The sequence below is a fragment of the Salpingoeca rosetta genome (assembly GCF_000188695.1).
Source record: "Salpingoeca rosetta unplaced genomic scaffold supercont1.10, whole genome shotgun sequence".
In the NCBI taxonomy this organism is placed as follows: Eukaryota; class Choanoflagellata; order Craspedida; family Salpingoecidae; genus Salpingoeca; species Salpingoeca rosetta.
The window spans coordinates 211,222-223,721 of NW_004754924.1; the positions used below are offsets into that span (position 1 = coordinate 211,222).

The 12,500-nt window shown below is 55.2% G+C and overlaps 5 protein-coding genes across 5 annotated transcripts in view; 4 read left to right on the forward strand and 1 right to left on the reverse strand.

Annotated features, from left to right (window-relative positions):
* PTSG_04343 (phosphodiesterase 4B) overlaps positions 1-3,294 on the forward strand; it is a gene marked incomplete at its 3' end in the record, with an annotated part of 6,673 nt that extends 3,379 nt beyond the window's left edge. Inside the window, exons 10-16 of the mRNA XM_004994374.1 lie at positions 140-301; positions 590-856; positions 1,178-1,281; positions 1,471-1,602; positions 1,853-1,937; positions 2,206-2,406; positions 2,743-3,294. Of these exons, the coding sequence (XP_004994431.1) occupies positions 140-301; positions 590-856; positions 1,178-1,281; positions 1,471-1,602; positions 1,853-1,937; positions 2,206-2,406; positions 2,743-3,294 (1,503 nt within the window). The remainder of the gene's footprint in view (positions 1-139; positions 302-589; positions 857-1,177; positions 1,282-1,470; positions 1,603-1,852; positions 1,938-2,205; positions 2,407-2,742) is intronic.
* A 578-nt stretch (positions 3,295-3,872) lies between these two features.
* On the reverse strand, positions 3,873-7,506 carry PTSG_04344 (amidohydrolase domain-containing protein 2). Its single transcript, XM_004994375.1, has 8 exons — positions 7,137-7,506; positions 6,658-6,879; positions 5,985-6,340; positions 5,594-5,724; positions 5,164-5,296; positions 4,885-4,928; positions 4,567-4,613; positions 3,873-4,280 (listed from the first exon to the last, which is right to left on the reverse strand). Exons 1-8 carry the CDS (start codon positions 7,257-7,259, stop codon positions 4,119-4,121), a joined length of 1,218 nt encoding a protein of 405 aa, XP_004994432.1. The 5' UTR covers positions 7,260-7,506; the 3' UTR covers positions 3,873-4,118.
* PTSG_04345 (uncharacterized protein) lies at positions 7,454-8,036 on the forward strand (the record flags this gene model as incomplete). The annotated part of the gene is made up of 1 exon (XM_004994376.1): positions 7,454-8,036. Exon 1 carries the CDS (start codon positions 7,470-7,472, stop codon positions 8,034-8,036), a length of 567 nt encoding a protein of 188 aa, XP_004994433.1. The 5' UTR covers positions 7,454-7,469.
* A 172-nt stretch (positions 8,037-8,208) lies between these two features.
* Positions 8,209-11,719, forward strand: PTSG_04346 (uncharacterized protein). Its single transcript, XM_004994377.1, has 10 exons — positions 8,209-8,561; positions 8,708-8,967; positions 9,192-9,347; positions 9,723-9,785; positions 10,072-10,158; positions 10,375-10,501; positions 10,777-10,910; positions 11,143-11,241; positions 11,381-11,433; positions 11,616-11,719. Exons 1-10 carry the CDS (start codon positions 8,393-8,395, stop codon positions 11,638-11,640), a joined length of 1,173 nt encoding a protein of 390 aa, XP_004994434.1. The 5' UTR covers positions 8,209-8,392; the 3' UTR covers positions 11,641-11,719.
* A 37-nt stretch (positions 11,720-11,756) lies between these two features.
* Positions 11,757-12,500, forward strand: part of PTSG_04347 (uncharacterized protein) — a 4,064-nt gene continuing 3,320 nt past the window's right edge. The window contains exons 1-3 of the mRNA XM_004994378.1: positions 11,757-11,981; positions 12,170-12,271; positions 12,432-12,500. The exon at positions 12,432-12,500 is cut by the window's right edge and continues 80 nt beyond it. Of these exons, the coding sequence (XP_004994435.1) occupies positions 11,781-11,981; positions 12,170-12,271; positions 12,432-12,500 (372 nt within the window). The 5' untranslated portion in view covers positions 11,757-11,780. The remainder of the gene's footprint in view (positions 11,982-12,169; positions 12,272-12,431) is intronic.

A 12,500-nucleotide genomic window follows, 5' to 3' on the forward strand; every position in this document is an offset into this window, starting at 1 on the left:
ACGCACACACACACACACACACACACACACACACACACACACACACACACACACACACACACACACACACACACACACACACACACACACACACACACGCACACGTGTTCATCACGCCCCTGCAATCATCCCACGACAGAAGCTCTCGCCAGAGTGCAAGGCGATGCTGCGGGGTGGGCTTGGGGACTGGAGCTTTGACGTGTTCCACTTTGATGTCATATCCGGGTATCGCCCGCTCACGGTGATGGCCGTCGCCATTTGCCGCAAGCGCCGTCTCTTGAAGACCCTCAACGTCAATCAGGTACGGCAGCCGTTGGGTGGGCGGTGGTGATTATGAGGACAGCAGTGGTGATGATGCGATGTGCCTGTCTACTTTGTTCGTCTGTGACAAGTCGCCATAGACACAACCATCACCAGAGTCCTCGTTTCCACTTGCCCACTTGCGCAACACCTACACACACACACACCTGCACACACCTACACACACCTACACACACACACACACACACGCACACACGCACACACGCACACACACCTCCTCCCCTCACTCTCACACACCATCACCACCGTCATCATCACCACCTCTCAGACGACGCTGTGTCGGTTCATGTCGCGCATCGAGGATCGATATGGGCGCTTTCCGCACATCCCATATCACAGCAACATCCACGCAACAGATGTGGCGCACAGCGTGCACAACATGCTCAGCGCACCACGCCTTCAGGGCACGTTTACGGACCTGGAGCACTTTGCGGCCATTGTCGCCGCTGCATGTCACGATGTTGAGCACCCTGGCGTGAACAACCATTTCCTCAAGGCGACGTGGAGCCCGCTCGCCGTTCTCTACAACAACAAGGTGCTGGCGTCACTGCACGCGCATGAACGGACGGAGTGGTTGTGCACAGACTGCGCCGCGTCCATTGTATGCGTGTGCGTGTGCGTGTGTCCAGTGTGTGTGTGTGTGTGTGTGAGTATGTGCGTTTGTCCATTGTGTCCGTGTGTGTACGCGTGAACGTGTGGGTGCCCATTGTGTTTGCATGAGCGTGTGTGCGGTTACGTGTGTGTACTGCCACGTGATTTGGTGTTGCACTGCACCTGCGCGTGTTGCATGAAGCTGTGGTAGTTGCCCCTCTCCCCTCACTCACGATCGCTTTACCAATGTGACGCTTGCACACAGTCTGTGCTTGAGAACCACCATCTCGCCGTGACCTTCCAAGTGATGATGGAAGAAGAACACAACATCCTCGCCCACATGGATGAAGCAAACAAGATGTTGTTCAGGTCAGCTCGCTGTGGTGATTGGTGGTGATGGGGTAATGATTGGTGGTGATGGTAATTGGTGTTGGCGGTGATAGGGCAGTTGTACCGGATACAGCAGGTTAGCCCATCTCTTGCGTGTGTGTGTCAGTGCGTGTGTGCGTATGTGCATAGCTGACACCATTCACCCCACGTCACCACCTGATGATACAGGGAGCTGGTGATTGAGATGATTCTCGGCACAGACACAATGACAAAGCACTCTGCACACCTATCAGCGCTGCACAGCATTGCGGAGAAGCAGCGAATTACGGGCGTTGCCACAGACGAGCCACTGCAGCTCGAGTGAGTGGCTATCGTGCTGTACGCGCGCGCGTGTATGTGCATGGGTGTGTACATGTGTATTCAAGTATGCATGTGCATGTAAACAAACGTACGCCTGCTCGTACAAGCGTTTGCAACCAAGCGCGATCATGTACACCGTCACCGTCAAAGGCATTCTGTCCCCATATGTACGTGTGTGTTTTGGCGTATGCTCACACACCACACCCCTGCCTCCATATCCACCCTCTCCCCCACCCTCTACCCGTGACAGCGATGATGAGCGCATGAAAGTGCTCAAGGCGCTCGTGCACTGCGCCGATCTCGCCAATCCGACAAAGCCCTGGGCCATTGCCAAGGTGGGTTGCTGATTCTGGTGTGTGATGTGGCGTCGTTGGTGCAGCTCCTGTGGCCTTATGGTGGATGATGTGGGAGTAACAGGGGTGGTGATGGTAGGGTGGTGCTTTCCAACTCGCCCTGTTTTGATGTCAATCTCAACACTCTGTGTCACGTGAAGTCCACTATCTCTCTCCCTCACCCCCTTCACACAACCCAACGCAACACAACCCAACGCAACACAACCCAACGCAACACAACCCAACGCAACACATGCACACGACGATACAGTTGTGGTCTGAGCGGATTGTGACGGAGTTCTTTGAGCAGGGTGATCGTGAGCGCGATTTGAAACTCGAGGTTGGCCCTGTCAATGACAGACACAAAGTCAAACTTGCCGCGTCGCAGCTGGGGTTCATTGACTTTCTCGCGCAGCCCATGTGGGAGGCGTGGCAGGATCTGATTGGCGACCAGGACACCGTCTTCATGCGGGTGAGGGATACCAGGGGGCACAGCGTGGCATGTTGCGGATGTGTCGTGTCGTGCCGAGTTCTCACTCGCTCGTTGGTGTTGCTGTGGAGGTTGTGTTGCACCCATACATGTGCACACCCTTACACACACACACACACACCCTTACACACACACACACACACCTGCACACATTTACACACATACACACACATACACACATTTCCACACATATACATACATACACACACTCATCCGCACACACACACACACACACTCTCTCTCTCTCTCTCACTCGCCTAAAATTAACACACGCGTCAACCCCCACACATGCAATCACCTCCCCCCACTTCCCTACAGAACCTGGTGACGAACCGGTCCAAGTGGCAGCAGCTGAAGGACAAGGACGACGGCGTTCCTGAGCACGTGCGCTCGGAGCGGCGTCGCGTGTCGCGTCGTTGGAGTAGCATCCGCTCCATCCCGGCCGTCTCAAACGGCCTTCGTGTACTTCAGGCCGCACACACGCACACGCGGCGGTCGGCCGACCAGCACCGCCACGGCGGCATCTCCCTCTCGCCGTTCACGTCGAGTCCGACACACAGCAACAGCAGCAGCAGCTCGCGACGCGTGCGCTCGAAATCGCGATCACGGCGAACGCCACCGCTCTCGCCAACCCCGAACAACGGACGCCGCGCTTATGGCAGCGGTGACGGCGGTCGTGGCTGCGGTGGTCGGGAAGGTGGTGTTGGTGTTGGTGGTGGTGGTTATGATCGTGCCTCTGTTGGTGGTGGTGGCGGTGGTGGCGCCCGAAGAGATGATGTTGCTCGAGGACCAACCCCTGAAGTTATGCGTGGCGGTGATGGCAATAGCAGTAGCCGTAGCAGCATGGCAGATGATGTTGTGGTTGTGTGATGTTGGTTGTGGGTTGTGGCGTGATGCAACTGCGTTTGATTGGGGCTGCTCGCTCTCACACAAACACACAAACACACACACACACACACACACATGCGTGTGCTGCTGGCTGTGGTCTGACGCGCCACGTTCTCTGCGTCCCTTCTTTCCCTTCTTTCTTTCTTTCTTTCTTTCTTTCTTTCTTTCTTTCTTTCTTTCGTTATTTGTTCTTTCTCCCTTCCACCTCCTGTGTTTGTTTTCGCATGCATGCTGTTCATAATAATGATAACAATTGCTCTCTTGCTGTGCTATTTATCCATAAGTGGGCTCAACCCGCGTAACACGCACCGTGGTGATGACTGGTTTGTCTCTGCTTGAATCGATTGCTTTCGTAGTATCGCTGCTTCACAACGCGCTGTCCAGGTGTGTTAATGCGTGCGCACGGGTCTAATGTAAACATCGCTGATCATGTCACAAGTTGATGTGTGTGTGTGTGTGTGTGTGTGTGTGTGTGTGTGTGTGTGCGTGTGCGGCGGCTGGTTCCGAGCTTCACAAAGCAACACTGTATGTGTATGTCAGCTCGCTAGGTACGTTGCAGATGTGCTCTTGTCGTTTATTGTTGAGAGGGGCCAAACCAAGCGTAACCAATGCACACGTGGGGGCAGAGCAAGGGCATGGGGCACAACATGTGAAAGAAAGAACACGCAACCGTAACCGCCTGTGTAAGCGCACGTGATTGGTTGCGTGACACAACGCTCGTGTGCTTGGTGTGCCCAGTGGCGATGCAAGCACGACACTCAGGGTGCCTCCCTCCCCCAACCCAAACACGGCAGCAGCATGCTACGTTACTTTGATGTGGTTCGTGTTGGCGGAAACGTGGCGCTTGCGGCCCATTGCAGCTTCCCGCCAATGTATGTGCACAGCACATGCAGGTCGTGCGAGAGAATGACGAAATCTGCGTCTGCGCCGTAGTGGAGGTGGCCCTTCCTCTCCTCAATGTTCAACAGCTGCAGCAATCGGTGGTGAAGAGGAGAGGGAAGAAAGGTGATGGTACAGGTGGGGCAGGGAAGAGGGAGGAAGGGACGGTGAGAGGGTGCGAGTGCGCGCATGCGAGCAGAAGTGCGGACTGGTGAACGGTTGTGCGCTTGTGCGTGTGTGCTCAAATGTGTACTGTACGCCTGTCACACGCTCGCGAATGCAGTCGCGTGTGCAGGATGAAAACAACAGCAACATCAACAACATCAGCAACAACAGCACCATAGCACGGCATACAGTGTGCCATCATCACTATACCTGTGCAGGTCGAAGGCTGGCCGCCTCAACAGCACGCGCGGCCCCAGCTGCCCGCGACGTGACAGAGTGGTGCAGTTGGTGCAAGAGTGCCCGAGGATGCGATTGTCGTGCAAGGTGATGTGCCGTGCAAGGTGAGCAAAGCGAAAGCAGAACGTGCGCGGCAAGTTGTGTGTGTGTGTGTGTGTGTGTGTGTGTGTGTGTGTGTGTGTGTGTGTGTGTGTGTGTGTGTGTGTGTGTGCGTGTGTGTGCGTGCGGTTGGGCATTTGAACGACCGACACATTAAAGGTGATCACACATGCCATGCATGCAAACGCGCACCGAATGTGGAGAAGCGGCGAACACACACGTCCATCGACACCGCGCTGCAAAGACAAACGCCGTGGGAGGAATACCATCCAACAAGATAAGATGAACACGTGTGCGTGAGTCGGTGAGCATGTCAGCATGTGTGTGTGCCTTGTGTGTGTGCGTATGTGTGTGTGTGTGTGTTCGTGTGTGTGTGTGTGTGTGGAGAGCAGTTACGAGGTTTGCGATGCAAAGCACACACACACACACACACACACACACACACACGCACACATGCACACATGCACACACCTGCCAGCGAGGGTGTCTGTTCCCTTGAGTGTGAGTCTGTGGTTGTGGTCGAGGACAACAGCCATGTCGCCAAGATGGTGTTCGCCCGGCGGTAGCCCCATCGCCTGTGTTGCATCCGTTATCAGCACGCAGCCTGCAGTCATGTGGTGGTGGTGACGACGTGAGTGGTTTGGTTGGGTGTAGCTACAGTAGGAGGAGGCAGGGGGGGATATTGGTTGGGAAGTGGCACTCAGCCTGTTGCATCACAGCTGGCTCGTTCACACAGACAGACACACAGACACACACAGACAGACAGACAAACAGAAACACACACACACACACTTGCACATACACACACAGACACACACAGACACACAGACACAGACACACAGACACAGACACAGACAGACACACACACACACACACACACACACACACACACACACCCGACCTTCGGGGTGGTTTGCATATGCGAGGCGCATGGATGCGTCGTGTGTGTGCAGTCCGTCAACAATGAGGCCATAGAAGAAGCGATATCTGCCCTCGCCACCATACGGCAGCAGCCCAATGATGCCGGGGTCCCTGAATTCGAGGGCGAGGTGGTGTCGTGAGAGTGACGTGGTGGTGTCGTGAGAGTGACGTGGTGGGCATGTAAAATGAGAACAAGGTACACGCACATGCATTCAGATATATATGCACAGGCACAGGCACAGGCACAGGCACAGGCAGGCAGGCAGGCAGACAGACAGGCAGACATACACACACATCCCCAACACACAGACAGACAGACAGACACACCCCCAACACACACACACACACAGACACGCACATAGGTTCCAGACCTGTGGTGAAAGGCTGTCATTGCGTTGAAGAGGTGGGTTATGGAGGAAGCACCCATGAGCATGCCGCGCTCTGCTTGCTCAAGTGTCGCGTGCGTGTGTCCGAGGCTGACAACAATCCCGCGCTTTCGCAGGTCCTGAATGACACGTGGCGCGTGCTCCAACTCCGGCGCCAGCGTGACGATGGCGACGTTGCTGAGGTCTGGGCCATATGTGGTCTCGATGCTCGCCATGCCGGCCTCCAGTGGCTGGATGAGATGCTTTGGGTGTGCGCCTTTCTTGTCGGGGTTGATGAAGGGGCCTTCCAGGTGCACACCAAGCACAGCCGCGCCGGCATCTCCGCCATCAGCCTTCTTCATCTGCGTTGGGCCAAAGGAGGAAGAGGAGGAGGTTGGGGGCGACGGTGAAGGTGAGATGCAATGGCAGACAAGGAGACAGACAGACAGGCAGACAGACAGACAGATGGAAACAGCAGACAAAACACAGACAGGAAAAAACACACACACACAGACAGACAAGCAGACACGCACACACACACACACACACACACAGACAAGCAGCCACACAGACAAGCAGCCACGCACACACATCCCATACACCTCCACACACACACGCACACACATTCACACATTCACACACACGCATCCACACATATGCTCAGCGCCGCTGAGCGTACTTTGGGCAAGATGTCGTGGTAGCGCTCTGGAGAGGATGTGATGATGGTGGGGCAGAACCCCGTGACGCCTTGCTTAAGGAGGGCGCGGCGCACCTTGGCAATACCATCCTCGATGTCGTTGCTGTGTGAGGACGAGAAGTCAACGCCGAAGCACCCATTCAGCTGCACGTCAATGAAGCCGGGCGCGATCATGTTGCCTTGTGCATCCACCACCACGTCAGCCTGAACACACATCAGCGGGTGGGTGTGGGAGAGAGTGTGAGTGAGGGAGTGTGGGTAAGGGGCGGTAGGGTGTGTGAGTGAGCGCCGTGTGCGCAGTATGCAGACACAGACACAGGCACCGACACACACACACACACACAGACACACACACAGACACACACACAGACACAGACAGACAGACGAACACACAGACATACACACAGAGAGACAGACAGACACACACACACACACACACACAACCCCATGTCTCCCCGTACCTGGGCCTTGGTCGCGAAGAAGAGATCACGAGGGTTGACAACCTTGCCATCCTGCACCCAAAGGTCCTCTCGAACAAACTCCCCATGCTGCAACAGCAACCCGTTGATCACCCTTAGGATCATCGCGTGTGCCTCACACTCACCTCTTGCAGCTGCGTGTTCAAGGGAGTCTGTGCCCAGAGCCAATCACCAGCACCGCCAACCACCAACCAGACCGATCAAAGTGCAAAGTACGGCAATGCTCGCGACAGCAGCCAGAAGTAAGCAGCGTTGTCACCGTTGTCAGCGTTGTTGTCAGTGTTGTTTGTGTGCATTTCCCAATACGAAGTGAAGATGGGAAGAAGGACAGTGGGGCTGCTGACACCACAGCGGTTGTGGCTGGTGCCTGTTGTGGGCCTGTTGGGGAGTGTGCTGGCATGGTACAGGCTTGTGCAGGAGCACCACGGAGGCGATGAGGGTGGCAGCAGTGGCAGTGCAGTTAGTGGTGACAAGGGCCCCCAGCTGTGGTGGCTGCGAGAGAAGCCGCCTGCGTGGCAGAGGGCCGTGTCCAACTTCACCAGCCACGGCACGGACTCTGCGTGGCTCACCGTCGTGTACCTGTCACTGGTGGCGACGCAGGCCTTTGTTCTGCGACTCTGCTGGGCGTATCGCCGCTTTTGGCCACTGCACTTTGCGCTGTTTGGGCCTGCGGCCATGGCAAACCACCCACAGCCGCGCCATCACGTGGCAACGCTCCCGTACTCCACGCACGTCCGCGCCTTCCACAACAACATCATCTTTGGGACTTGTGTCCTCCTCAACCTGCTCAGCATCGCCACGTCTGTTCCGTTCTTTCTGCACGCTGCCCAGGATACCATGGTGTCCACCTGGCTCTCCCACTTTCCAAACCACCCAGCATAGGTGTGTGTGTGTGTGTGTGTGTGTGTGTGTGTGTGTGTGTGTGTGTGTGTGTGTGTGTGTGTGTGTGTGTGTGTGTGTGTGTGTGTGTGTGTGTGTGTGTGTGTGCTCGTCGTTATGTGACAGCACAGCGACGCAGCGTGCACAGTAAACAGCATTGACACAAGCAGCACAGCACAGACAAAAGCCCTCATCGTGAGCTGGATTGTAGAATTTCAGCCGAAACTTCAACAAGTTTTCTACAATCGCCTCATCTCGCTCCCCACCAACAACAACAAAGCATCCACCCTCGCTCACTTCTTGCTTGCTTGCTCGCTCGCTTGTGTTGCTTGTGTTGCTTGTGACTTTTATTGAACACGATGGAGGAGGTGGCGGCGTGGTTGGAGGCGATCAAGCTTCCCCAGTACGTGGAAAACTTCAAAGACAACGGCTACGACGACCCTTCCATCATCACCAGCCTGGACGATGTGGATCTGGAACACATTGGCGTCGCACTGCCTGGACACCGCAAGCGCATCCTCGTGCAAGGTTGTGTGTGTGTGCGTGCGTGTGTACGTGTGCGCGTGTGCGTGCGTATGTGTGTGTGTGGTGATGCTGGTGGTATCGTGCTCGCTAGTGCCTTTGGGGTTTGCATGTCACCAACCCAGTACTGCTCACATACCGCACGCGTGCAGCTGCCCGGTATTCTCCCGAAGAAGTGCAGCGATTGAACCAAGTCAAGGCAAGCCAACAACAACAGCAACAACAACAACAGCAGGGCAAGCCGGCAGCCAAGCCCCGGCCGCAGCCTCGCTCGCGCCAATCAGAGAGCGATGGCAAAGACTCGCGATCGCCCAACGACAGCCTGCCCGCCGTTCCCTCAGCTACAAAGAGCAGCAACAGCAACAACAGCAACAGCAGCCCGTTTGGTCGCCCGCTCAGCGTCGTCAACGATGTACGTCCATGGGTTGTAGCGGCGGGAGAGCCTGTGCGCATGAATGCTGGTGTGTGTGCGTGTGCGCGCGCGCGTGTGTGTACTGAATACTGTATAAGTGCATGCTAGAGAGAGAGTGTGTGTGTACGTAAGCAGCTAGTGGTTCTCTGCTCATGTTTTGCTTGTGACCTACGCTGTTGTATGTGTGCTCATGCGCCGCTCCGCTGTGTGCTGTGCGCCACCAGACGCCCGAGGATGTTGCGATTCAGCATGAGGGCACGGCTGTGATCCGCCCGCTGGCCATCACATCTGTGGTTACTGCAAAGGAGGTCATTGACATGTTCGTCAAGGCCACCACCCCCATGAAGACCGACCCAGACAACGTCTGGACTCTCTTTGAGGTGCGCACCAAAGGTGTTTGTGTGTGTGTGTGTGTGTGTATGTGAGTGAGTGAGTGTGTGTGTGTGAGTGAGTTGAGTGAGTGAGTAAGTAAGTGTGTGAGTGTGTGAGTGTGTGTGTGAGTGTGTGAGTGTGTGAGTGTGTGTGCTTCTGCGTGTGCTTCTGCGTGTGCTTCTGTGTGTGATACGTTCGTCCTCGTGCGCTCGTGTACACGCGGGTTGGGGAAGTTGTTTCATGGCTGGACATCGCCACATGCCCACCGCCAATCACGACGACGACCTTGATGCTTCTGCTGCTGCTGCTGATGATGATGATGCTGCTGCTGCTGCTTATGATGATGATGGTGGTGGTGGTGATGACTCTGATGATTGCTACAGACGTTTGAGAATCCGCCCGTTGAGCGCCGTCTTCGTCCAAACGAATTCGTCCTCAAGTCAAAGGTGCTCACATGTGCTCACCTGTGCATGTGTGTATGTGTATGTGTTCATGTGCTCATGTGTATGTATGTGTTCATGTGTTCATGTGCTCATGTGCTCATGTGTGTGTTCATGTGCTCATATGTGTGTGTGTGTACTTGAGCTGGCATTCATCGTTCCTGCTTCATCTTGACCTCATGTCCCCCGTTCATTCACCACCACCACCATCCACCTATCACCCATCCACCATATCACTCGTCCACCCTCACCCCCATCGCGCCCCCCCCCCCCCAATTTTCTTTTTCATCAGCGCAACTGGCCCAAGACGGAGGGCTGCCGCTTTCTCCTCCGCGAAATGCCAACTCGTCTCCTCGGCCAGGCCGACAGCAACAAAACCGTGCGTCGACCCGTGGGGAGGGGGGTTGTGTGTGTGTGTGACATGTCGTTTGCTGCTGTCTCTGAAGCTCGTGGCTTGCTTGCAGTGAGCTCCTCTCTGTTTGTGTGTATTGCGTGCCTGTGTCTGTCATTCGCACACACACGCACACACACACACACACACACACACACACACACACACACATCTCACACACACACACACCTGACACGCACGCAGGGGAAGCTTGACAAGCGGGGCGGGCGACACAAGAGCTGGAAGAGCCGGTTCTTCGCGATGCAGGACACCAAAATCAACTACTACTCAAAGCTGCCAACCAGCACCAAGCAGCAGGAAAACCCAGTCGGTACGCACATGCGAGCAGTGCAGGCAACTGGAAGGGGGGGGGGAAGGCTTGATGGCATGCGTGCGGGTACTTGTGCGTGTGGGTATTGATGCGTGTGAGTGTATGCGTTTGTGTGCGCTCTGTTCTCTCTTCTTTCTGTTTTGCATTCATACTCACACAAATGCATTCACTCTCACACACTACCTCCCTCACACACATACAACACATACACACACACACTGTCTCTCTCTCATCCATGGTGTTTTCTCGTTACTTGTGTGCTGTTCATTGTGCAGGTGCGTATGTGTTTGTGAACCATCTTGTGTACAACGTCAAGTACTACAAGAAGGCGCCCCGCCCACATCTCTGCTTCTGTCTCCGGCCCATCAAGGAAAACGCCCCCGTCTGGCCCGACGGAGACGCAAAGGAGGTGCTGCAATGTGCATACGCGCGCGTGTGTGTGTATGCGAGTGTGTGCGTGTATGTGCGCGTGCGTGTGCGTGTATGTGCGTGTGTGCGTGCGCTGTTTAACGGACACTGGCCATGCCGTCCTCGTTAGCATCAACACCTACACGCAGAGTTATTCACTGCAATAACCTCGAGATACAACCGCGCTCACTCCTACCGCAACGTTTGAACGCCGTCATGCACGCTGGTTGCAGGTGTACGACGAGTTTGACAACGGGTGCAAGTTCATCTGCGCGAATTCCGAGGAGGAGCGTGCAGACTGGGTCGCCTCCATCCTCAAGCGGCAACAGGACGTGAGATTACACACACACACACACACACACACACACACACACACACACACACACACACACACACACACAGAGCTGCGTCTTGTTGACGCTGCACGCTTGTTGCTCACTGTTCTGTGTCTGTCCTTTGCCTTCTCTGTAGCTTATTGACCAAGGCGCCGTGTACGGCACTGCTGAGATGCCCATGCCTCAGAGGTGAGCTGGCTAAACAATCAGCCCACGCACGCGCACACAGTGTTGCACACATGTCTTGCTCTGCTCATGATGATGCTTCACTCACTCACTTCCTCACTCACTCACTCACTCACTCACTCACTCACTCACTCACTCACTCACTCACTCACACCTTCATCAATTAACCCTGTTTGCAAATGCAGCTTTGAGAATGACGACGAGGATTGAGGGGAACACCAACACACACACACACACACACAACGCACACACACACACACACACACACACACACACACGCACACACACATCACACGCTTCGCCGCAGTTACGACGTTTTGCTGTATCATTCATTAAAATTCATCAACCACATGCTCCAAACGACAACGACAACGACAACGATGATGCGTGCTGTTGCGGTTGTGCTTGCTGCCCTCATTGCTGTTGTGGGTGTGGTGGCTGAGGCAGCCCACCTACCACCAGCATGGGCCATGAATGGCGAGTTTGGTCAGTCCATGCAGCACCTGCTCACAGACGTGAAGGGCTCTCCACTCTACTTTGATTTCTTCCTGGTAAGTTCACTCACTAGCGAATCTTGTGGTTTAAGTGAGGTGTGAGAATGGAAAACACGTGCGCACGAGTGATGCACAACTCCGCCAGCCATGCTCACACACGGCTGTTTTCTTAACCCACGCTTGCTGTGCGGTTCCTAACCCTTGTTGGCCCCGCCATTACCACCTTGATGCTGTGCTCTTTGCAGGACCACTTTGATCACAGCTCCCCCACATTCCGTGGCCGTTACTACATTGACGACTCCCAGTTCAAGAACGGCTCCGTCTGCTTCTTCTACATGGGCGGCGAGGTGAGACGCGAGTGTGAGAACATGAGCTAATAAGCGTGCTCATGCACACGAGAATGCTCCTGTCCACCTGGTCTAAGGTCTCACGGCTTCGGACATCCTCTCACACCCTGTGAATCCTTGTTCTCCGTGTTGTGTCGTGTCGTGTGTTGCTTCTCTCCAGGGTCCCAACACCGGTATCCGCAACGACTATGTCTCCTACCTGGCCAAGCAGTACAAGGCGCTCATCGTG

Bases quoted from the DNA above. Each gene is read 5' to 3' on its own strand.
- PTSG_04344 (XM_004994375.1), bottom strand. From the start codon at position 7,259: ATGATCCTAAGGGTGATCAACGGGTTGCTGTTGCAGCATGGGGAGTTT. The intron at 4,929-5,163 runs GTGTGTGCATGT...TTGTCTTTGCAG, and splicing joins ACAGACACCCTCGCTGGCAG to CGCGGTGTCGATGGACGTGT. The intron at 4,614-4,884 runs GTGCGCGTTTGC...CGTCGCGGGCAG, and splicing joins TCGCCGCTTCTCCACATTCG to CTGGGGCCGCGCGTGCTGTT.
- PTSG_04346 (XM_004994377.1), top strand. From the start codon at position 8,393: ATGGAGGAGGTGGCGGCGTGGTTGGAGGCGATCAAGCTTCCCCAGTAC. The intron at 9,348-9,722 runs GTGCGCACCAAA...TGATTGCTACAG, and splicing joins ACGTCTGGACTCTCTTTGAG to ACGTTTGAGAATCCGCCCGT. The intron at 11,242-11,380 runs GTGAGATTACAC...CCTTCTCTGTAG, and splicing joins TCCTCAAGCGGCAACAGGAC to CTTATTGACCAAGGCGCCGT.